This window comes from Clupea harengus, chromosome 19 (genome assembly GCF_900700415.2).
Source record: "Clupea harengus chromosome 19, Ch_v2.0.2, whole genome shotgun sequence".
NCBI classification, from domain to species: Eukaryota; Metazoa; Chordata; class Actinopteri; order Clupeiformes; family Clupeidae; genus Clupea; species Clupea harengus.
This window is the reverse complement of record NC_045170.1, coordinates 24,098,759-24,122,003: the sequence shown is the minus strand read 5'-3', so window position 1 is coordinate 24,122,003 and position 23,245 is coordinate 24,098,759. Positions and strand designations below refer to the sequence as shown.

Sequence of the window (23,245 nt, the reverse complement as noted above, 5' to 3'; positions counted from 1 at the left end):
AACTGTCATGGTTATTGAATGTGACTGAATATAAAATGCTGAATAGACTAAAAGTCTAAAATATCATAAGTATCACTTGTCATTGAACAGAAAAATGACCGCAGTAGTTACTCCTTGAATACGCACACGCACACACCTCACTTTGACACATAGGTCATAGCACTTGAAAGGTGATGACATTTACTTCACCCAGACTGTACAATTTGGTACCACAGCACACAACCTTTCTATGTTGTGTATACGTATACACATTTCCTATGCACAGATCCTATTCATTTTCACAATCAAAAAATGCCTTTCAATAAAACACATATTTGACTAAAGATAAAATACAAATGAATGACTAATTACTCTGCAAGCTCTTGAAATTGTATTCGTACTTGATTTTTACAAGCTGTAGTTCTGCATGAGAAAAAAAATGGCAGACCTCTTGATTATGTCTTGCTGAACAGAGAGCCCAGAAGAGAAACCACTAAAACACATCACCACACAGACAAAGGTATCAAACACTTGTACAATTCAGATTAGTTTTTAATACCAGTAAGCACTTAATGTGCATGTACACTCAAAATACATTTATAGACAAAAAAAAAACCCAAACCCACTGGTTTCTTCATGGGTCCAAGAGGTGTCCATTTGTTTATGAGGAGTTATTGTCCACCTTACTCATCTGTTTTAGATCAGTTTTCGTCATTTTCATTCCAGTCCTAAAAAGTAGTTAATTGCTTGTACTAGTCCAATTATTACTGGTTGCCATGCAACCAGATAGCGAAGCCAGTCCAAGAGCTGTCCATACATAACATGTGGCCTTTCCCATCTAAAGCTCAAATTAAGGAAACAAAATATGCTTCATAGTATTACAAATACTGTCACACACACACACACACACACACACACACACACACACACACACACACACACACACACACACACACACACACACTCTCTTTGGGTAAACCTTGGTGGATGGAGGCCTAAAATAATGCCTGAATAGAACACATGCCCCTCCATATATTTGAAGTGTGATTAAATGTGACATCGCCTACATCTACTGGCCTTTAGACACTGAGCCTAATTCAGACACAAATTGGTGCGAGGACCCCAAAAGATGTTAACAGTGAAAATAAAGAAGGTTATGTATAGCGTGACTAACCTATAGGTCTTTACAGACACAGCCATGCTCCATGTGCTTCATGAGACGTCACATGGCTCAGAGAAAAACAAACAATCCTGATCGTACGCCAAAGTGTTGAAAAGTAGAAATGAATAGTCTAACCTGACCTTTGACCTGACAAAAAAAGGTTTGAATGCGTTCCTCAACATTTATAAAGAGATGCTCACTAGTTGAAATGATTCAATTATTGCACAAAATGAATACTTACACCATAATTATGAAACCCTCTGATGTGGGCCAACACATAACTGAACAGGGAAAAGACAGGGAAAGGATACGGGTTGCTGAACATTCTTTTCAGGTCCACCTTCTCTTTGCAGTATGGGCAGGTCTGTTTCTTCCCCACGATGCACCAGCCTCTTATGCAGAACTCATGGAATCTGGTGACAAGGGTTAAGGGTCCAAGCTATAGTTCAGGGCAGAACATCTTATTCACTTTAGCTCCGTATCTACAGCCAAGTTTAACTCAAAACTTTTTGAAAGGATACACATGGTTGCAGGACAATCTGTAGGTGTTTTCGATAATGCCCTCTTCGCTGACATCCACCAGGATTGGCTGTCCGCAAACGGCACAAATGTTGTCTGACAGGTGTTTGGTAGGCATACCAGATGTTGTATAGTACTGAAGAGAGTGGAGAACAGAAGCGAATGCACCCCTTCAATTTCAAACAATTAAAAATTGTATAACCTTGCATTATTTCTACTTCTTCTTATCAGCGCCATTTTGTGAGTAACTCATACTTTATCTCAATCTGCTTCCCAAAGCGCATATCAAAAATGGGAGAGCTTCACAACTATCAATGGCCTCTTAATTCTCATCTAACACTGGACAATCATTTGTAGGTTTAAAATACAGCCAAATCTTCAAAAGTATCTTATGTTATAGTTCGTTATCACCATCCCTTGACTCACCCCAACGGTGGAGGCCATGAAGTCGGCACACATCTCTGCAAAGTCCCGGCCAAGGACCCCGTAGTAAAGACCATAGAAGAGCAGAGACACACCAAAATCCATCGCATCTTCTGGCTTTATCCTGGGAAAAGAATGGAGGAGCCCATGACATGGGGAATTTGAACAGGTAAACCAGGAAAACATTCACTAGTGCAAACCCAAACAAAATGCTTCAGTATGGTTTAACAGTGTAACTGACAATTTACATTTATTTTAAGATATAGTATCCCTTACAAAGATGTATTTAAGCAATATGACATGGGTGGGTGAGGTTAAGTACAGGATATCCCCATGACTGTGATTACCTCATCAATTCCCATAGTTACGGATGCCATTAAAACAATTGTACTGCACAACTTACCTAAAAAGCAGGTTAAGGCCAAAAAGGGTAAACATGATGACGGTATATCCAATTATCCCTGTGGTGTAGCTGATCTTGTACAGCAAGAGGAACCACTTATATACAAGCCTGTCCAGGGACACAATAAGGTTCTTAATCACACAGTTTACAGAACTGATAACAGAAGAACTAAAGGAATTAAACATCGCTGTGTACATTAACTGAATATGAGTAGAAGTGACATGATTTCCACTCAACAGAGCTTTTTCCATAATCAAGCTAGTGTTACAACTGGCCATTCTGCATGGAGTAAATGCTAGTTGAGAATATGAATAAGTGAGGTTATCTTACGCGGACTCATCCACGTGGATAATTCATGTCTGGATCAAGGCTGGATCCATGCTTTTAACTTGGGTCTCTCTCGGTTAAGGCGGGTTTACAGTATGACAAGTAACATCCCATTACAACTAACTGATCAGTGACAAAGAAATTAGTAAATTCTATACGAATATACAGGAAGTAACGGGGAATTCCAATACTCTACACAAGCTTACTTCATTAGATACAAATAGAACAGACACAAGTAGAGCAGCACAACTGCTTAACCAAAGTGCCTCTGAGTCGGAATGATCAGTGCAGAGGTGATTAAAGGGGTTCTGATGATCAGTGCAGAGGTGATTAAAGGGATTCTGAGTCTGAGTGAGCAGTGCAGAGGTGATTAAAGGGGTTCTGAGTGATCAGTGCAGAGGTGATTAAAGGGGTTCTGAATGATCAGTGCAGAGGTGATTAAAGGGGTTCTGAATGAGCAGTGCAGAGGTGATTAAAGGGGTTCTGAGTCTGAGTGAGCAGTGCAGAGGTGATTAAAGGGGTTCTGAATGATCAGTGCAGAGGTAATTAAAGGGGTTCTGAGTCTGAATAGACAGTGCAGAGGTCATTAAAGGGGTTTTGAGTGATCAGTGCAGAGGTGATTAAAGGGGTTCTGAGTGATCAGTGCAGATGTGATTAAAGGGGTTCTGAGTCTGAATGAGCAGTGCAGAGGTGATTAAAGGGGTTCCAAAGTTCTGTGTGTGTGCGTGTGCCCTGTATGCACCACTCCAGCCACACATACATGTACATTAATAGACAGTGTCTCTCTGTGACGATGTGCCGTCATTACATATGTGCTCTGACTGCCATGCCATTGAGCCTGGCTCTTTGGCATTGCAGGTTTGGCACCCTGTAGACCCGGGTGTAAGTCCAGGTTGGGTGACTACGCTCTCCCTTCGCTACACTCTCTTTAGCTAAAATGTTAGCTGCTGTTTGTAAATAACGACTCGTACTATGTGGAGACACAGGCTCTAGGACACAGTGCCTCTTTCTTGCTCTTTGCTCAAAGTCTTGTCAAAGTCAGAAAACCCTTTGACCTATTTAGATAACTCAAGGTGGATAACTAAGATAACAGGTTCACTTCAAGCAACCAGCAGCAGCTCTGCTATGAGCCAAATTTGAATGGCCTGTTTCTCTCGTCACAAAAGTGCATAGCAGTGGCTTAGCCAGTAATGTCCCAAATTGAAATACACAATAATTCAATCGGCTTACAAACAATTGAAGAGTTTCTGCGGCTGAGGGCGACTGATGAAGATGCAGGAGCAAAAGTTGAGAAATTGAGTATTTCAGACCCTTTGAATGTTCAACACTAACAGGAAAATGGACGGAGCACGCTTGGTTAACCATGGGCTGTGGGTCCGTACGCCACGCCACCACCGGAAGCCTCGGAGGTTGTGCTTAAGGCGGGCACTGGGCTTAAGGGTTTAAGGGTGCTTAAGTCTGATTTGACTGAGGGGGGGGGGGGGCGTGTGCACTGGAGGTGGTCCCACTTAGGTGTAGGCTGAGGTTCCATGATCAGGCTCCAAAGCCATATCTATAGGCATGCGTTCAAGCAAATATGCATCAAAATTCATTTTTAGAAAATCAGAAATCTGCCATCCCTTTGTACAGCCTTGTGAAGACACTGAAATGATTAAGGGATTTTGTCCCGGTTAAAATTTTGAGGACCAAACTCTTTTTAAAGACATAAATTACAGCGCAAGAATGGTATCCATAAGGTTACAAGTTTGTCTAAGTTTGTATTAGAAACTTAACTCCACATTTAAGATGTATCCTGATTTACAAATCTTTTTCTACACCAAGGTTATTAAGTATGGTTTTGTTTGACTTAGAGCAGGTCTCAATGTCATACAGTGGTTTTGACTCATAACATCCACTTTCTTTGTGAATAAGGAAGATTTTGCAACAATTCAACCTTTCACCTTGTAATAATGTGTTAGCTAGTAAGCAAGCCAACATGCATCGTTGTGAGGTTACTAACGTTCATGGAGATCATAGAGTGATATTTGTGAAGTAGAGTTAGATATTTGCTTTGTTTTAATTGGTTTTCATATGTTTGGTTGAATGTAACAGGAGGCAACCCATTACTTGGACATGTCTGGTGACCAGTGAGACGCTATTAAAACACGTGGTGAATACATCTGCCCACTTGACTGCCATCTTGGAATTATATCAGTCACACAAAACTAAGCTCCCATCTACTTGAATTGGTATACACCTCACTGTAAAATTGGCGACCAAGATGAAATGTCAAAATGAAAATCACCAGTGATATCCACAAGAAATGCTTGCCTAAGTTGTTATATTTGGCTCCAATAAAAAAAAAAACATATTAAGAAATAAAAGCCAAATTTGTTGCCGGCCACTACACATGCGCATATTGCCATAACGAGAGGGGTAAGGTTTGACAGCACCAACCTCTTTTACGGTTCTGTCTATTGTGGCAGTGACAATAACCAGACCCAGGTTGATCACACCATAGACCTCAAGGGGTCCGTGTTGCCATTTTGATGTACTTTCTGTCCAAATAAGGAAATCTGGATCAAATGAAAAGTGAATGAAATTGAAAAATGGATTTGCGATATCATTGAGGTCGTGGTTTGTGTTTAACGCAAGCTTTTCAATCTTCAAATCTACATTTCTCTTTAGAGTTTCAGTGTCAACACTTGAAAGTTCATTAACAGCTTCTGTGGCAGTTCATCTGCTAGGGCGACAGTGGTACAGGAGGTAGATAAGTCGTTTAGTAATCAGAAGGTTGCTAGTTCGATTCCCTGTCGAAGCGTCCTTGAGCAAGACACTGAACCCCTAATTGCTCCTGATGTGCAGTGTGCCATCAGTGTAAATGTAAAATGTGTATACATTGTAAGTCGCACATATGTAAGTCGCTTTGGATAAAAGCATCTGCTAAATGACTAAATGTAAATGTATATTGACTGTAAATTCTTACACAACAATACCATGGGTTAGCGTTAGAATGTTAGCTAACCAATAAGGTGAACCCATGAATACCAAACAATAATGGAGAAATTGATGAACTCTGATGATGGGTTGACCCCTACCTGCTCAGGGCACTGGATCTGTCAGACATTAGCTGCAGTCGGGAACCCTTATAAAAAAGAACTTTGTTATATTGGCTAAAACGGTTTTTGTCCTGAGAGTAGTACATGAGACAGATTATCTGTAAAATAAATAAATAATCAGGTTCCTCTGCTTCCACCTAGTGAGTGCTCCTAAAGTCATTTGCAAAAATCCACCACGACCAAATCAAAACAACCAATCAGAACTCTGAGGAGTGTCTATAAGAGTGTCAATCACCACTGTTGAACACGGTGTGGGCAGCCCTCTTCCCCCACACATCCTCTCACTTGGTCAAGCTCAATAGCTTCAGTGAGCAGCGGAAACTATGGGCCTACAGGACCTGAAAGGATTCCAAACTGATGCCGAGTTGGCCACATTCTGCTTGACAGGTAATCAGCCCTGCTTGAAAAAAGTTAAGACTTTAGACTAAGATGGTAATGGTTACTGTTACTGTGACATTGCAGTTGGGCTAACATTAGCTTGTTTCTGATGCTAAGGCTACTGATTAGCGTTGTTTTATTTGAAAGTTGCTGAAAATATCTTTGTGAAGTGCCCAGGCATTGGTTGTATGGGTTTGGTGTTTGTCCTGATAATTATGTGTGCCTGTGCTCAAACAGCTAAAGTGGTTTACTGCTTATTTAGCACGAGTTTCTGTTACCAAACGAACACCTAAGCACTGAAATAAGTGTGTGCTAGTTCTTTTACTGAACAGATATTGCTGTAGATTACGCGTCACGGCAGCCTCCTCTGTGGGGAGGGGCTTTGAAGGCGGGGCTGGAGTACAGCGCAGAGGACAGGGAAGGGGCCTGGAAGTTATACTCGTTCTCATTTCCAAGCTGCAGCGTGTTACTGTTACTGTAACCTGATCTTTTCACAGAGTGTCCGTCTCATCTACTACGGTCAGGACATAGTTAACAGTTTGAGCAAATATGAAAAAAGTAATTTTTTTTAAGGGGTCCCTACTGCGGCTTTAATACTTAGCGTATTTAATGTAGGGAAATAATATGAAGGCTAGTACATTGTTGCTGTTGTGTGTGATCAAAGCAAATAAACAACAAAAGTCATGGTCATAAAGTCTTAAAATATGGTGGAGGAGAAGGCTTATCAACTGCATCAAAGCCCCATTTTTAAATCGAATTTGAAGGGCAGATTTCCTCCGCCTCAGGGCTTTTGGTCCAGTTTGGGTACCATGGTTACCAGAATGCCACCCAAACTCACACTGGGGTGCACATGACTTGCTTGCATGATATATCTTCAGAAGGGAATCCAGTATCAGATAAGACTCATTTATTTTGGTGTATTTACAAATCAGACAAAAATACACATAACATGGTTAGCAAACCTAGCTACAGTTGGCAGGGCCTTTTAGGAGGAGGACAAAGGAGTTGAAAATGAAAGGAAAGTTGTTTAAAGAGGAACAAATAAAGGAGCAGTGATGGTTTTGCCAACAAATGTTTGCCAAAAGCACGTTTTTGGTCATATTTCAATTAATAATAATTCTTCTTGAAAAAAAGATAACACATACATATGGGAGATGGTTCTCATCTCATTGTGGTTTAAAAGTGAAGGCATTACCTTGGGGTGGTAACCACCAACGGCTTTCGTGTGGCACGGAAGGTAACAAAAGCCGTCACCATGGAGAAGATGAACCAGGTTATGAGAAACCGCCACCAGTGCAATTTAGTGGTGAAGTAGAGGGGTACTATCCACATCTGGAATAATGTTATCATCTGTAAAGGAGTAAAAAAAAATTAATAAAAAAATAAATGTATTAATAAAGCCTTAACGCATTACTGCCATAATGAAAATGCCCTTATCAGTCACAGTCTGAAGACCTGGAGAGAAATGTATCAATGGCATACATATATATGTGCACATAGACGCATTCTATGCCCTTTGCTCCTGTGGTCCATAGAAATCCAGTTTTGTTTGTAAAAAGAGATTCCTGCATCACAGAAGGCCCCCACAAGTGTTTAAGGAACTTTAAGTTAGCTAACACTCTGTAACTTACTGATGCCATCTGCAGATAGTATTCAGATGATTATTAATGACCAAACATTAACTTATGACCTACAACCAATCAGTTAATGAAGCAGATTGACATGAAGACAGTCAGGTTTATGATAAGTCATAAACAAGATAGAAGAAAAGAGTCCAAATGGCATATGTCTTTTCCAGTGTGCACATTTCATTTCTACTATGAACTGGATCTAAAGTATCAGACTTCCTGTGGCAGGGAATGGTGTGTGTGGGGACAGGGACGTGTGTGTGGGGACAGGGAATGGTGTGTGGGGACGTGTGTGTGGTGACAGGGAATGGTGTGTGGTGACAGGGAATGGTGTGTGTGGTGACAGGGGACGTGTGTGTGTGGGCACAGGGAATGGTGTGTGTGGTGACAGGGGACGTGTGTGTGGTGGGTGACAGGGAATGGTGTGTGTGGGGACAGGGAATGGTGTGTGTGGGGACATGTGTGGTGACAGAGAATGGTGGGTGTGGTGACAGGGGACGTGTGTGTGGTGACAGGGAATGGTGTGTGTGGTGACAGGGAATGGTGTGTGTGGGCACAGGGAATGGTGTGTGTGGTGACAGGGGACGTGTGTGTGGCGGGTGACAGGGAATGGTGTGTGTGGGGACAGGGAATGGTGTGTGTGGGACATGTGTGGTGACAGGAATGGTGTGTGGTGACAGGGGACGTGTGTGTGGTGACAGGGAATGGTGTGTGTGGTGACAGGGAATGGTGTGTGTGGTGACAGGGAATGGTGTGTGTGGTGACAGGGAATGGTGTGTGTGGTGACAGGCATATCAATGGCTTCATCATACCCCTGCACAACCTTGCAACACAAGGCGCCACCATATGGACAGGAACTGGTGGCAGAACCCTACTGACATCATAGTAGTCATCTCAAAGGGCTAGATCATTCCCCAAAAGACCAGCGATCACAAACAGCAGTTTAGTTTGTTAAGGCTGTGCCACTGTGACATTTGCATATAATACCTAGCACAGCATCGACACACTTTAGTCCCAGAGAATGTCCGGAGAATGACTTGGAGGTAGTTCTAGAGGGGGGCCTCTGGATGTGATCCAATAGCATAGAGAGATGTCACCACAGTCAGGTAGCCAAATCTGTTTAAGTTACTCTCTATGTTTGTAATTCATTACATTGTGAATGTCTGTGAAGCATTTCCCTCTCTACCAACTGGGTTTAATGGGTATGGATTCATTTCATGATATTATGCTGTAATATCCTCTGATTTAAAGCAAAACTGCCAAACAAGCCAACAAGGACACTATGTGCACCTGGGAGCTGTAGACAAGATTATTTAACCACAGTTTCGTAAAACAACTTGGCAGCTATGGAAATTAATATCAAACATGTTATGGCTTTGCTTGGTTTCAAATGGGGCAAATGGGTGCAAAGGGGCAGAAGAAGGGCAGAAGGAGAGAAGAAGATTTTCTGCATCACATTCACATGAAAGAAATGGTCCAAATATTGACTTACGTTGTAAGATTTGGGATGTCTCTGCTTCCACTGCACCAGCACGAGTTGAGCGATGACGAGTGTGACGATGAGGATGAGGACCATCTCAGCATGCATGGCCTCGTGCCCCTTATGCTTGGCGTGCATCCTAGCATGCTCTAACCTGGGACGCACAAGACATAACATATTATTATCATCCTGCAAAGTAACTCATTTGTATTTGCTACAAGTTTGAAGCACACATAGAGTGAACATTTTGTCAGATACAGACCTCCACTTCTCCTCTGGTGAAAGCTGGGACATATCAATCTGCTGCGGGGATGGAGAGCATACATATTAATGGTTTCACAGAATATTTTACACTTGAATAGATGGGATAAAATGAGACAGCACTGGATCACTTCAATTAAGTAATTTACTTAAAGGTCTTAACTATATTTCTTGAATTTGTCTAAAGATAGGGTTTGTCTTGAAATAGTTCCACTGAAGAAATAAAATTGGCACTTCCAGTGTTATTGGTATGGACCCTGGCTGGTCCACCCATTAATAAAAAGTTTTGTTTTGGTTTATCTTTCCCATCTGATTTGATGACCAGTAAGCCAAGTGTTAACCCGATTTCGGACAGCATGCAACCTTGGTCACCAGCAAACCGTGACCAGCCCACGGTATCCTATCAGTAGCAGATTCGTGTCATGGGCTGACTCGTAGTGTTGAGGAAATAGATATGTAACACTCGTGTTTTACACTGATTCAAAATAACTTAAAATAAAATCATGCGACACAATTACAAGGCCGAACAGGAGTTTAATAAGCTAACATTGGCTGATGCTGTTATCATTTGACTGACATTTCGTCTAAAGGTAGACTAACGTTAGCTAGCTATGATAACTGATTAGCTAGCTAGATGGCTAGCTAAGGAATACATGCACCTAGCCAGGTAGCAATAAGTAATTTCATTCATCACGGACATATAGAGTATGTTATATGCCTACCACGGGCTCTTCGTCGTGATGTCCATGACCATGATTGTGTTCTACACCGTCTACCTCCACTTCAAACACCCCCGCCATCTTCGCAAGAACTAACAACTAGCTAGCTAACTACCTTAGAGCTATTCAGTAGCTAGCTGTGTAACGTTATGTACAGACAGATCTTTTCGTTGTGTCGCCGGTATGATTCATCAGCAAATTATTTTTCTTTCCTGGTTAAGTAGTCTTGTAGTGGACGTTGTGTGGTTCATTGTAACAATTACATCGACGGAACCTTGCAAGCAGTGCACTCAATGAATAGTGACAACTGAAAACCCTCCTCCGTGTGTTTTCTCGGACACCGGAGTAATATAACCAGGATGTGAAGGAGAGACCCGAGTGTGCGAGTGTGCGTCGTCCGTACACGAAGCCAACTGGTAATCCATGTCGTCCATGATAGTAGGACCCAAATTAGTAGATCAGGGTTTGAGTAGGGGTTTAAATATGAGTTACCCTAAATTCAGTCATAAATGAATCTACAAATAAATAATAGATTATGGATTATCTTTCTTAGCTCAAACTAACTATCCTTCAGGAACAATGTTGTTGTCATTTTGGACAAAATTATTCTAATACAATGTTATATGAATTGGTCTTGAAAATGCCTGTTGTTCAGTCTGTGTTTTTTTTTACAATGAAATTGTAGTCCGTAACTCATTCGTCTTAAAATAATTACCGTGGTGTTTAACATAAGGACTGTGATTACACCTAAAGTCCTTATCTGTTGTACCACCACCTTCAGCTGACAGCCAGGTATACTCCAGACCAGCAGTGGCACAATAGAGAATACCCTACCTCTCCTTCCAGTCCTTTAACAGCTTCATTTATTGTCAGCCTCTACTTCCCTATCCTGTGTTCACCTTCTCTTAACTACACTTTAATTAAAATGAAAAGTGACACATGCATGTTTAATGCATAATCAACTGTCATCATTAGGTTACGATTTATGTTTACATATTAGTAAACCACACTTATGCGTATCAGTATATATCTTGAACATCCCTGTCCAGCCCCTCTCCTTTGCCCTACCAACAGCCTATGATCTTCCAGTAACAGTGATGATCTACCAGCCCTTTTTTTCTGGATATCTTGCCATCTCAACCTTAGAGAACCCAGGCGAGAGCTATATTAAACCCCATCATTTCACTGGCAAAAAAAAAACCTTACCATCTCTTAACTTAAACTCCATCTTAAAACTGCCAGAACTATTAACATGTTATGGTAGATCCCATATCCAATAATTAACCAACATGAGACATGTGCAATATTACTGTACCTGTAATGGTCATGGCAGCTCTCAGAATTGTAGATGCCATAAATGTTGTATTAATAACATGACACTAAAGCGTGCCATCTTGGATGGGCACCTGAAAGACCAAAGGTAGGCCTACTCCTGGTTTTATGACCGATATGGGTTGTTCCATTTGTCCAAGTTCATGGAAATGACAAAGAACATTTTCATGTGAAGGCGGACTCAGCCACACAATCACACACCCCCCCATCTTTAGACTGAGTGATAGTATAGTAGCCTAGTTATGATCCTCCACCAAACATCTCAGGACACCATGGTAGTTGCTAAATATTTATTTCAGGTCACTGAAATGCAGTGCAAATGATCTATACAGAGGTAAGAGTTAATGCAACAGTTTTATTTATTATTCATCAGAAAAAAAATAGTTTAATAAAAAAAAAACAGATGACCATTAAAAAAAAGCACATGACAGAGCTCCTGTATACAATCAGAAAATGCACCCACGTGCCAAGGATATGGTTGAATTTATTGCAAACGATTGTACAATATGATAAATATGAAGAACACAATGTGAGACAGCCTGTATCTTACACATACACCTGGTGACGTGGTAATCAAATGTCTACAGTATGCTGAAGCTCTGAATAGCTGAGCCATCATAAAAAGGTGACTCGTCACAGGGCAGGGGCAAACTGGCTTAGATATGAGAAAACTACAGCTGGGCCACAATCATTTACAAGGAAGGTTTAAGAACCACACATCACACAATCATCACGGTTCTCTAAGGAACACACCATAGCTGCCCTGTTCCTCTCCGTTGTGTCTTCCTCGGTTCTGTTGGGGGTCTTCAGGTTCTCTTTGTTCAGAGTAAACTGGATTGGGTTGGCTGCAGGCTTGGTCCTCAGGTAGTACATGCCAGTTTTTAGACCCTGTATTAAAGATCATTGTGAATTAAAGAGTTTCATTTAAAACAACACTCCGGTTCAATACCAACCATGTTGGCCTGTACTTTTTTGTGTATATTTAATCACAAATGACTAGACAACACTTTTTACAACATTGTAAGGTATTCAATTTTAAACACATTTGTGGAAACAGTCTTAAACCACACAGAATAATGTTTGCTAAAAAGCTGTTAAATGTGTCGTCGCAACCTATTTAAAACCCTCGGAATCAAAAATGCATTGAAACGTGTGAATTTTTACATTTGAATCTCCAAGAATGTCCATTTAATTAGCACAAACCTGTTTCCAGCCATAAAAGTGCATGCTCGTCAGTTTTCCGTAATTAGGCTCTGCTACGTGGATGTTGAGGGACTGGCTCTGGTCAATGTAGGCTCCTCGGTCAGCTGACATTTTGATGATGGTCTTCTGCGAGATCTCCCACACAGTTTTGTAGAGCTCCTTTATATCCGCTGGGATCTCTTCAATTTCCTTCAAAAATATTGACACAGTACCAATTTTAAGGTTCAATGTACAGTACATCATTTTCTTTTCAACAAAATTACATCCAAGACCATTTACTATCAGAGTCTCCCATGAAAGCGGCAAACACGCATGTCCATCTAGTGAGTGCTTTCACCATTGGACTGACAAGAAGGACGCAAAAGTTAAGTGGATGATAAAGAGGTTACTGGTTGTTCATCAGACCTACCTGGATGGATCCATTATGGGAGATGAGCTGGTTTTTCATGTCCTCGTTCCAAAGGCCTCGCTCTGTCAGGTCTTTGAGTAGGTGAGGGTTCACAATCTTAAAAATTAAATCAGAGGAACAATGATCAGCTATGGCACTTCTTTACAGTGGATCAGACATAGTTCTGCTTGTGGCTCACACAAGAATCATTGACCCTTGCTTAATAAGGGAGATAAATGGGTTAATCCAGCATTCTATTAACTGAAACAACATTACAATTTGAACCCATTGGTTAATGTAAACACCAAACTGGCTTAAGAACTCAACATGGTGTTGACACGCAGACATCAACGTCTGTGTGACACCTTAGACCTCCGGTTGACCAGGTGTTGGCAGAGAACAAGGTCCTATTTGATTCATTTTGTCCAGCTTTGTCAAGACCAATTATTAATATTCTTGCGTTATGGACCAATGGAATTCTCAAAACACAAGCAGTAGATGAAATGTACTCGTGCCAACAACCTCTGAATGTTAAGTAAGGCAGTGCCAGGTGCCAAGTTTGTTTCTTCCTGAAAGGTCCAGAGGTATAGCTTATTGTTTTAGCTTACAATAGAGCCTGACTGATAAATCATCGTGCTGATATCAGTGAACAGTGGATACATTACTGAAAAGCTGAAGATTGATCCTTCAACTACATTAGCAGTGTTGTCATTGCATAGTTTGTCCATCAGAGGGCGCATTGCAACTGTCAACACACTTGGTTCACTCACTATGAATCTCAGCTGGCCCCTGAACAGTACAATGGAGTCGTCTCGGTAGGGTCATAACTATTTGATAATAAATTGCAAAGCAGTATATTGACATTCCTGCTTAACATAGAAACTTTGGTCAAACTTTGCCACATAGGTCTTGTAAATTTCACTTAGGCTACGTTTCAATTTTTCTACACCTTATACTTAAACAGGTTCAAAATTCCCAATGGAACAAACGGTGGAATCTTTGCGACTTTTTATAATTTTCTACGGTCAACAGTCTCTGCTACAGTCTCTGCAGCGCTCTCCCTCGGCTTCATTTCTCATGTAACCATCTGTTTCTTTATCTCCCCATATCTCTTCAAAGTTTTAAGATAGACAGAAAGAAATCACCTTCTTTCTGTCTGTCTATCTTAAGTTCTTTGTGTCTGAACTCTGTATAACGCCTCTCTTTCCCTCCCGTTCTCTCCATCTTTCTACATTTCTTTATTTGTCTCACTGTTTGGTGTTCATCACCCTCTCCATCTCAAAGCTATGTTTTTCTCTACCTCCCCTTCTCACGTCTGTCTCTCTTTCTATAGACAGGGCGAAGAGCTTAAAGATGGAAAGGGAGAGAATGGAATGGAGAAAAATCTGTCCAATCCATTTCATTTCTCTGTCTCTTAAACTCTCCATCACTCTCTCCCCCTCCCTGTGTTGTTTATGTGTTTATGGTGTGCTGTTCAGTTCTTCTGAATGGAGTATTGACACCCTACCCAAGTTGACATTCAGAATAAATGGATTCTCTTCACATCGAGCTCCTTGTCTACTCCATCACCACATCCAGCTAACTCAAGTTGAATCAAGAAATATAGCATAGGCGCTTCCATCCGGGATTCGCTTCCAAAAATACGTCACTTTCACAACGCTTTAAGCCCTTACAATCATCCATCTGAAACTCATCACCCTATATCTGCATCAGACATTACCTGGAACTCCCCAGACAGGACTCGACGAGTGTAGATGTTGCTTGTGTATGGCTCAATGGACTCGTTGTTTCCTAGGATCTGGGCTGTAGAGGCGGTGGGCATTGGGGCCAGAAGCAGGCTGTTCCTCACACCATGCCTACAAGAGAGGTGGAGACAACAGATGAGTATGGGAGGTGTCTGGCTTCATGCACTCTCCTACAAACTTAGTTTTCAATTCAGTCTGCTGAAGGTTTTCTGTCTGTTTTGTACTTACTTGGCAATCTTCTCTTTCAGAGCCTTCCAATCCCAGAGGTCTGTAGGAACTTTCTCCCACATGTCATGCTGCAAAATCTGCGATAGAAGGAAGAGATATTTCAATGGAAACGGTTCAGGATTCAAGCCTGAGCCCTTTGCTTGCACATTTTACCAGAACTGTTCTTTATTTTGCTTTATTTTTATATATATATATATATATATATATATATATTATATATATATATATATATATATAAATAAATAAATCAAACAAACAGTATATGCGTGTGAGCCACCAGGAAAGCCATAGAAGAACACTGCTTTGTGTTATATTTGAAGTATATTAGGGATTCAGACGGTTGTTGAAATATAATGAATAATCTAGTCTATTTTTTAAACCTCAAACATATTTTTTGCTACTTAATTAAAAAATAATACATTTAATACACTACCAACAGGTTAAACACTTGAAGTGCAAACGATGATGGGGGAAACACAGATATAGCAGACAGATGGCCCGATGTCATTAAGGACATAGGTGTATCCTTACACACATCATTCCTACTAAAGAGAACCGGAGGGAGGAAAGAGGTCAAACTCACTCCTTTGCTGACAGGTGAGCCTGGATAGGTCTCATAGGGGCCAAGCTTCTCTGCCAGCTCACAGCTGGACTCCAGCGCTGCGTAGTAGATGGTCTCAAAGATCTGGATGTTGAGGCGCTGAGCATCTGCACTTTCAAACGGGTAGCGCATCAGGATGAAGGCATCAGCCAGACCCTGAACACCAATGCCAATAGGCCTGTGTCTCCTGTTGGAATTCTCTGCCTGTGGACCAAAAAAAAATTCTAGTTAACATCCCATTTCCATTACAGGTGGAGAGCAGTCTCACTTAAATACACGTTATTTCAAGGACATCTGTGATAACCTTAAAGTGAAGATTACCAACAAAGGAAAGAGGGAAAAATGACTGAATATTACTGCAATTACAACACAAAACAACAGATTTCAGGAGTATATTCCCACCTCAATAATGGGGTAGTAGTTGACTTCAATAATCTTGTTCAGGTTTTTGACGATGACCTTGGTGACGGAGGCTAATTTTTGGAAATCAAAGGTTCGTTCTGAAGTGACGTACATGTTCAGGGCGATGGATGCCAGGTTACACACAGCCACCTGCAGACATGGATTCAGAAACAGTTCTGACTACTGATGCAGTGCCTGTTATGCGTGCAATTACATAACAGATGTTGATAGCAAAGCCAGTGTGTCTAGAGAGAAAACCGTAAATTTGTACCTCATCCTTGCTGGTGTATTCAACGATCTCTGTGCATAGATTGCTGCACTTGATTGTGCCAAGGTTCTGCTGATTGCTCTTGCGGTTGCAGGCATCTTTATAGAGCATGTAGGGTGTGCCCGTCTCCGTCTGAGACTCTATGATGGCGTACCACACCTGCTGTGCCTTAACCGTACGCTTGACCTTGCCTTCCTTTTCATATCTGATGACAGAATGGAACAGACGGCAAGACTCCGTTTAATGACTAAAATCAGGCCATTATCTTTGAGCATTTTATTTAGGTCCTAAAAAGGTCAACACACCTGGTATACAGTTTCACAAACTCGTCACCCCAACACTCATCCAGACCAGGGCAGTCACTGGGGCACATGAGAGACCAGTCCTAGAAATGAAACAAACACCGTGAGCTGATGACATTCTGTCACAGATTATAAAACATGGATTCGTTGGCAAACTTTGCTCCCAGTTTCTTGACCATTTTAGATCCACACACCTGATCTTTTTCCACCCTCTCCATGAAGAGATCTGGGATCCACATGCCATAGAACAAGTCCCTCGCTCTCTGCTCTTCCTTTCCTGTGTTCTTCTTCAGCTCAAGGAAGTCAAAGATGTCCAAGTGCCATGGCTCAAGGTACATGGCGAATGCACCAGGTCTCTGAACAGAGGCAACACACAATAACAAACTGTTATGGTAAGGGCAGCAAATTACTAGGGATGTGACTTATTTAAATATTAAACTCTATATACAATAAAAGAAAAATGTTCTTTGATTGCAAATTAGTTTGGTATCGTCATTAAAGTAATATTCCAGATACACACACAAACGAAAGTAACCCATCTCTTTCCTCTGCAAATATGAATTCCTAACACACATGGTTAGTGCATAACGGGTCATTTCTCTCACCTTGTTTCCTCCCTGGTCCACATAGCGGGCAGTGTTGTTGTACACACGGAGCATTGGCACCAGGCCATTGGAGTTGCCATTTGTCTGAAATAATGTGTACAAATAAAAACATGAACAACTTCTGAAACAGCTGATCTAGAGTAGTCCCCATCTAAGGATTTACTATCACCAATAAAGCTTGATTTTCTAACAAAAAGCAACTAACAGTAAATGATTTAATAAGAGTGCAAACAGAATATTTGTTGAACAAGGAGCAAACTGGTTGATTTTGAGAGGAACCCCCTAGTGTCTACACAAGCAATGATTCCAGTCATCTGTGTTCACACTTTTAAGACACTCACCCCTGCAATGTAGCTTCCAGTGGCCCTGATGCAGCTCACTGCAACACCAATACCACCAGCTGATTTGGAGATGAGGGCACACTGCTTCAGTGTGTCATAGATCCCCTCAATGCTGTCATCTTTCATGGCCAGCAGGAAGCAGCTAGAAGCAGCACGATTGGTCGTTAAAACACCTTACTTCTCAAACACTCAGGCTATACATTCATCCATACACGAAGACATGGGACGGAACTAATAAGACGTTGTACCTTGAAAGCTGAGGTCTGTTAGTTCCGGCGTTGAAGAGGGTCGGAGAGGCATGGGTGAACCACTTCTCTGACAGAAGATTGTACGTCTCTATGGCGGCGCTAATGTCTTCCTTGTGGATGCCCACGGACACGCGCATCAGCATATGCTGCGGACGCTCCGCCACTAGAGATGAGAATTTTAGAGTTACTCTTGTTGGAGCAAACAAACTAAGCAAGGAAGTTCAGTCGAGCTGAACCTAATTAACAAGGAACAGCAGAACTGTTCCATTCAGCTAATATGGAAATTAAAATGTACATCACAAATGTAACTGATCTGTAAGCAATACAAAAATGTTTACCTTTCCCATTAATCTTCAATAAATAGGACCGCTCCAGTGTCTATTCAGACAAACACAACCATCCGAAACAATTACACTCATGCATTACAAATTGTAGGGGATACATTTCTAACTCAAATAGTTTTTATTTGAAATCAATAAAGTAAAAATCAAAAGGGAATTGGTCAACATGAACTTACTTTAAATCCAAAGAAATTGTAGGAGAAGTCTCGGTCATAAATGATGGCGGAGTTGAGACGCTGTTTAAAATTAAAATGTGAATAAAAACACAACAGCCTCATTAGAACGTTCATTTAGTACAACAATTGTATCAAAGTATCCAAACCCTGCTCTCGATGGTGCTTATGTCAAGAATGAATGCCTTACATCTTTATTGGCAACAACAAGATCAAGCGTCTCCTTAGATATCATTGGTGAATGGCGTTCGTTCCGTGGATTCACATAATTGTACAAATCTTCCATTACATCTACAAAAGACATTAAAATAAGATATTACTCTTTTATTTAAGCTCTTTTTTTGTGTAGAAAAAAGAAAAGAAAAGAAAAACAAACTCAAACTTACCGCTGAAGACCTTCTTCGTCTCCTTATGCAAATTGGACACAGCAATACGAGCAGCCAAGATAGCATAGTCAGGGTGCTTCGTGGTGAGAGTAGCAGTAATCTCTGCAGCTAGTGTGTCCAACTCAATAGTGGTGACGCCACTGTACAGGCCCTGGATTACCTTCATGGTAATCTGAGTCTAAAGGAAAATGCAAAAAAAATAAGAAAAAGTAGTTCAAAGTGAGCAAGACCACATTTTCAGTTTGGGCCTATGTATTTTAATGATATCTATTCTAAATGTAGCATGTCTTAACACATGCAACATTTGACTAATTTGACTTACCGGATCCACAAAGTCAGAGTTGAGTCCATAGCACAGCTTCTGGATACGTGATGTGATTTTGTCAAACATGATGCGCTCCTGGCGCCCATCTGAAACAGACACACTCCATGAACACTGACCAAATGTTTTAAATAAATCCAGTTGCATTTCCTCAGGTTCAGAAAAAAAAAACTATTTTAAAACAGTACCAGTTATTTAGTTGTTGGAGCCCTTAGGGATTTTAAAATAATTAAACTAAAAAAAAAAAACCCTGTGGCCACTTTTCACTGAAACATAAAGAATATCTCCCTAATTGATCTCTGATCAAATAAGATGGTCATAATCAGTTCCTTTCAGTGTTGCCTCCATTAAAACAACAATGTCATATAGCATGTCATAAATTATGAAAGTGGATTTGTGGATTAGTCATAGATATTGCCTAATCCACAAATCCACTTTCAGAACCCAAGATGATCAGTAGTCTATAGTTCAAAACTATCTGAGAACTACTAACATCTACCTAATAAGACGACACACATTTTTACTACATACACATACTTGTACTGGAACAAAAGAAACATTGAGTAAATAAACATTAAACCTTAAAACTGATACCTAAATAATGGTTAACCAAACTACATGTTCACACTGGAAATAGGTCATCCATAATGATGCGGCTGATGTCATATCCTGCAAGTGTATAGCAACTGAATATCCTTTAAAGCGCAACTATATTGTGGAAACTTCAGTTCAGTCTTTGCAAACTTGTAGAAAGTACATGATTTAGCACATACATATTACAAAAAAGCCGACATTTTATAATATTCGTGCAGTTGATGGACATTAATTCGGAACTACAATCAAACCAACATGAATACGGGGAGTTAGCTAATTAGCTTGTGAAGGTTCAGCTTCAAGAAGAAAACATTTCAGGCGTACCGAACACTGACATAAAATTACAACCATGTCAACTGCACCAAAATTATAAATTGTCTATGCGTTCATTAATCGAAACGTCAAGATGACCGATCCTTCGGTCCATCAGTTTCCTTTAAATAGCTTGGTTTGAAATGAACGTAGCAGTCAATCTCAATATTTGGCGCCAAGTTTGAGGGCGAGGTTAATGTCAAGTAGGTTCCTTTCTAAGTATTTACATTAGTTCTAGGTTTCTCATAGCTCAAAGTCAGATGGAATAGGTGGACAACCCGGAGGCAAACTGAAATGTCACAAACAGCTCGATATTGGGCCAGTTCGGTTTATCACAACATAACATGGCTAACTTCCTAGCTAGCAAATAGCTGTCTAACGTTAAGTTACTGGGCTAACTTACTTATCGAGGGATACCTAGAGCGTAAAACCTTGTTTCTCAATACTTCGGTAGTTTGCTTCTTTGTACCATCTCACTAACAGGCGACAAGCGTGAACTAAGTTAACTTAAGTTAGTGTTAGCCGACTACCGATGCAACCTTTGCTGGCTAACCACCAACGGAACCAACAGCATTTGCAGTTTCCGACAGTTACACAGCCAACGTTAAACAGCAAATGTATGTTTATGTCTGTGCTAATTGGCAGACATGTTGGTAAGATACCTAGCTAAAGGTTAATGCCATCTTTAACTAGGTTTAAAAAGCGACATTGCTGCCAACGTGCTAGTTAACGTTAGCCTTTCGGTAACACGGAGAAAGCTAACCAACTAAGTTAAGACACTGAATAAGGTTTCAGAAAAATAAACAGGAATTATCAGTCAACTGAATTATTACTAAACTGATTAGCTAAAATGTAGCTAGTTCATTTAGTTGGCTAATGTTCACTGAATTCAGTAGCGCAATCAGTTAATATTACTGGTTTTGCTACAAGTACAATGCCTTTGTATATTCTTGTACCTACCTCGCTTGATCACATGCATCTTTGTCTTATTTATTTCAAAGAGCAATACCCGATGAAAGACAAGATAGACAGATAACCCAACTGCAACTATCAGGTTCCTGTTAGTTTTCTGTAGAAGAAAGCGCCAAGTGAACCAAAAGCGCGCCACGAACTCTGAACGTATCAGAGAACCAACCAATCCGAGAAAACTAATGTAACGTTCAAGCGATCTAGGCCAATAACAATGCACTTCCGTTATCCACTATTGACATCGCGCGAAAAGGCATGCCCAGACAATCGAATGAAATTGGCGCGGTGTTTTTGATTATGTATTATGCTTTCATTGAAAGTTACTGACAAAACATATTACAAATTGAAAAAATAAATTGAAACTTTTGGCTACGACAAAAACAGCAATCACAACAAGAACAGCAATACAAATATTTAGGCTAATAATAAATAATATTTCTTTAAGTGGAGATTCAAAGGAAGGGATCAAGTAAAGAAACACTGATGAGTGAAGGAGGAACTGTTGTGTAGTTGCCGAAGACATCAAGTCCATAGAGCTTTGTATTTGTGTCCAAACAGACTTACAATAACAGCTTTTTAGTGGGTTGGGGGTGACTACCTGGCTCCCTCCACATCAGAGTTCATAAGGATGAAATAACTACAACAACTGCTCCTTGAACCTGTAGACCAGCTTGATTAAATGACAGTCTTTAGTGTGCAAGGTTTAACCCAGTTGCAGCCAATATGTTTTCTATTATTGGAATGGTGGTAGTAGGCTAATCCCTTCTGGTATAACTCCACCCTGAGCCTGAATAACAATGAAAGCTTTTAGCAGTGGCAAATTACTTTTTAAGATCTTTAGTTCTTTAAATGTCTCAAACTCCTCTTTCTAAATGAACTTCTGAATTACACTTCAGAATAATGGCAGGCCTATACAGATGGTTAATTGTACAATGATTAACTCTGCCTATAATTGAAGATTAACAAATTTGTGGTGCCATATGTACTTTGTCCTAAAACACTGCCTTGAAGTTGCATTTCTTTATATCAGAGTGACAGGTCTCCTTCACCAACTTCAGAATGTAACAGTATCGGCTCAGAGTTGCAGTGTAGGCTAACTTGTAGACCTGACACGTTAATGAAAATATTCACCCATCGCACTCAAAAATGTAGGCATAATTGAAAGCACAATTTGCTACATTCTGCGTTAGATTCCTTTTACTTTAGGTATAAAGAGCACTTTGATATTTTGTTACAGTCTTCTAAATTTTGGTACACTTCGACATGATTGCATGTCACTTTATTCAGCCATCCCATCAAAAATAAGTTTACAGACCAAGGGTATCTAAAGAAATCAGTGACAAAATATGATGAAAGATATATAAAAGGACGTCAAGGTTGCTGCAGTCTTGTACAAAAATGGTGATGATTAGTGGTATGACTTGCCGGATATTGCTGATTTGTTGAACTATCATCTAACGAGGTTGCGAGGCAGGTAACACAGGTATCACATAAATGTGCATTCTATGTGTCTCCAAAACACATCTGATTTTTGTTAATTAATACATTTTATGTATAGGCATGAGAGCAATCTGTTGGTCTATTTCTGTATATTCTGTTGAACAAAGTATGTGTGCATGTGGTTTGAAGACAGATAGGAAAAAAACTTTGATGCTATCAAACTGTACCATCAATACCATATTAACATGATATAGGAGTTCAATGCATAAAAGAACATAAGAGCAAGGTGTTTTGGTCTAAAACTAGCGAGATATACCTAAACGCATGGACGGATTAAGAAACCATGGGCCCCTGGGCCTGGACATGTTAAAGCCCCCCCCCCACCCCTCGCGAAAAAAATTATTGTGCGCTCGCAAAACACGCACGCACACACAAACATCATTAGGCGTATATATATATTTTACCAACATTGTGTTGGATTTAACGGTCGAATTAGATACTTTGGCTATTGTATTGGGAAAGTAAACAGGTCAAAGTTAACTCCGTAACATCCACCGTCGGTGCACTGCCCTGCTATTGTTTCTGACAAACCCATGTGACAGGGCAACAGCCGAGTGATTCTTTTCCAAATTGAAACCGATTAGGCCTTAGACCAGGGGTGTCAAACT

The 23,245-nt window shown here is 40.6% G+C and overlaps 2 protein-coding genes across 3 annotated transcripts; both read right to left on the bottom strand.

Annotated features, from left to right (window-relative positions):
• Positions 1-513: 513 nt before the first annotated feature.
• Positions 514-10,780, bottom strand: rnf121 (ring finger protein 121). Of its 2 annotated transcripts, none has more exons than XM_031585722.2 (9): positions 10,381-10,780; positions 9,660-9,697; positions 9,410-9,551; positions 7,485-7,639; positions 2,487-2,594; positions 2,087-2,207; positions 1,663-1,796; positions 1,453-1,554; positions 514-817 (listed from the first exon to the last, which is right to left on the bottom strand). In XM_031585722.2, the coding sequence occupies exons 1-9, from the start codon at positions 10,456-10,458 to the stop codon at positions 697-699; spliced, it is 999 nt and encodes a 332-aa protein (XP_031441582.1). In that variant the 5' UTR covers positions 10,459-10,780; the 3' UTR covers positions 514-696. The 2 variants fall into 2 exon arrangements, with proteins under 2 accessions (XP_031441582.1, XP_031441581.1); XM_031585721.2 differs by having other exon boundaries at positions 9,660-9,700; positions 10,381-10,777.
• Positions 10,781-11,984: 1,204 nt separating this feature from the next.
• rrm1 (ribonucleotide reductase M1 polypeptide) lies at positions 11,985-21,300 on the bottom strand. Its single transcript, XM_012815522.3, has 19 exons — positions 21,129-21,300; positions 19,263-19,351; positions 18,941-19,118; positions 18,745-18,845; positions 18,558-18,617; positions 18,379-18,418; positions 18,041-18,203; positions 17,793-17,934; positions 17,452-17,535; positions 17,041-17,202; positions 16,850-16,929; positions 16,548-16,749; positions 16,277-16,426; positions 15,857-16,078; positions 15,274-15,350; positions 15,021-15,156; positions 13,322-13,417; positions 12,913-13,101; positions 11,985-12,597 (listed from the first exon to the last, which is right to left on the bottom strand). Exons 1-19 carry the CDS (start codon positions 21,145-21,147, stop codon positions 12,415-12,417), a joined length of 2,373 nt encoding a protein of 790 aa, XP_012670976.1. The 5' UTR covers positions 21,148-21,300; the 3' UTR covers positions 11,985-12,414.
• Between the last annotated feature and the right edge of the window lie 1,945 nt (positions 21,301-23,245).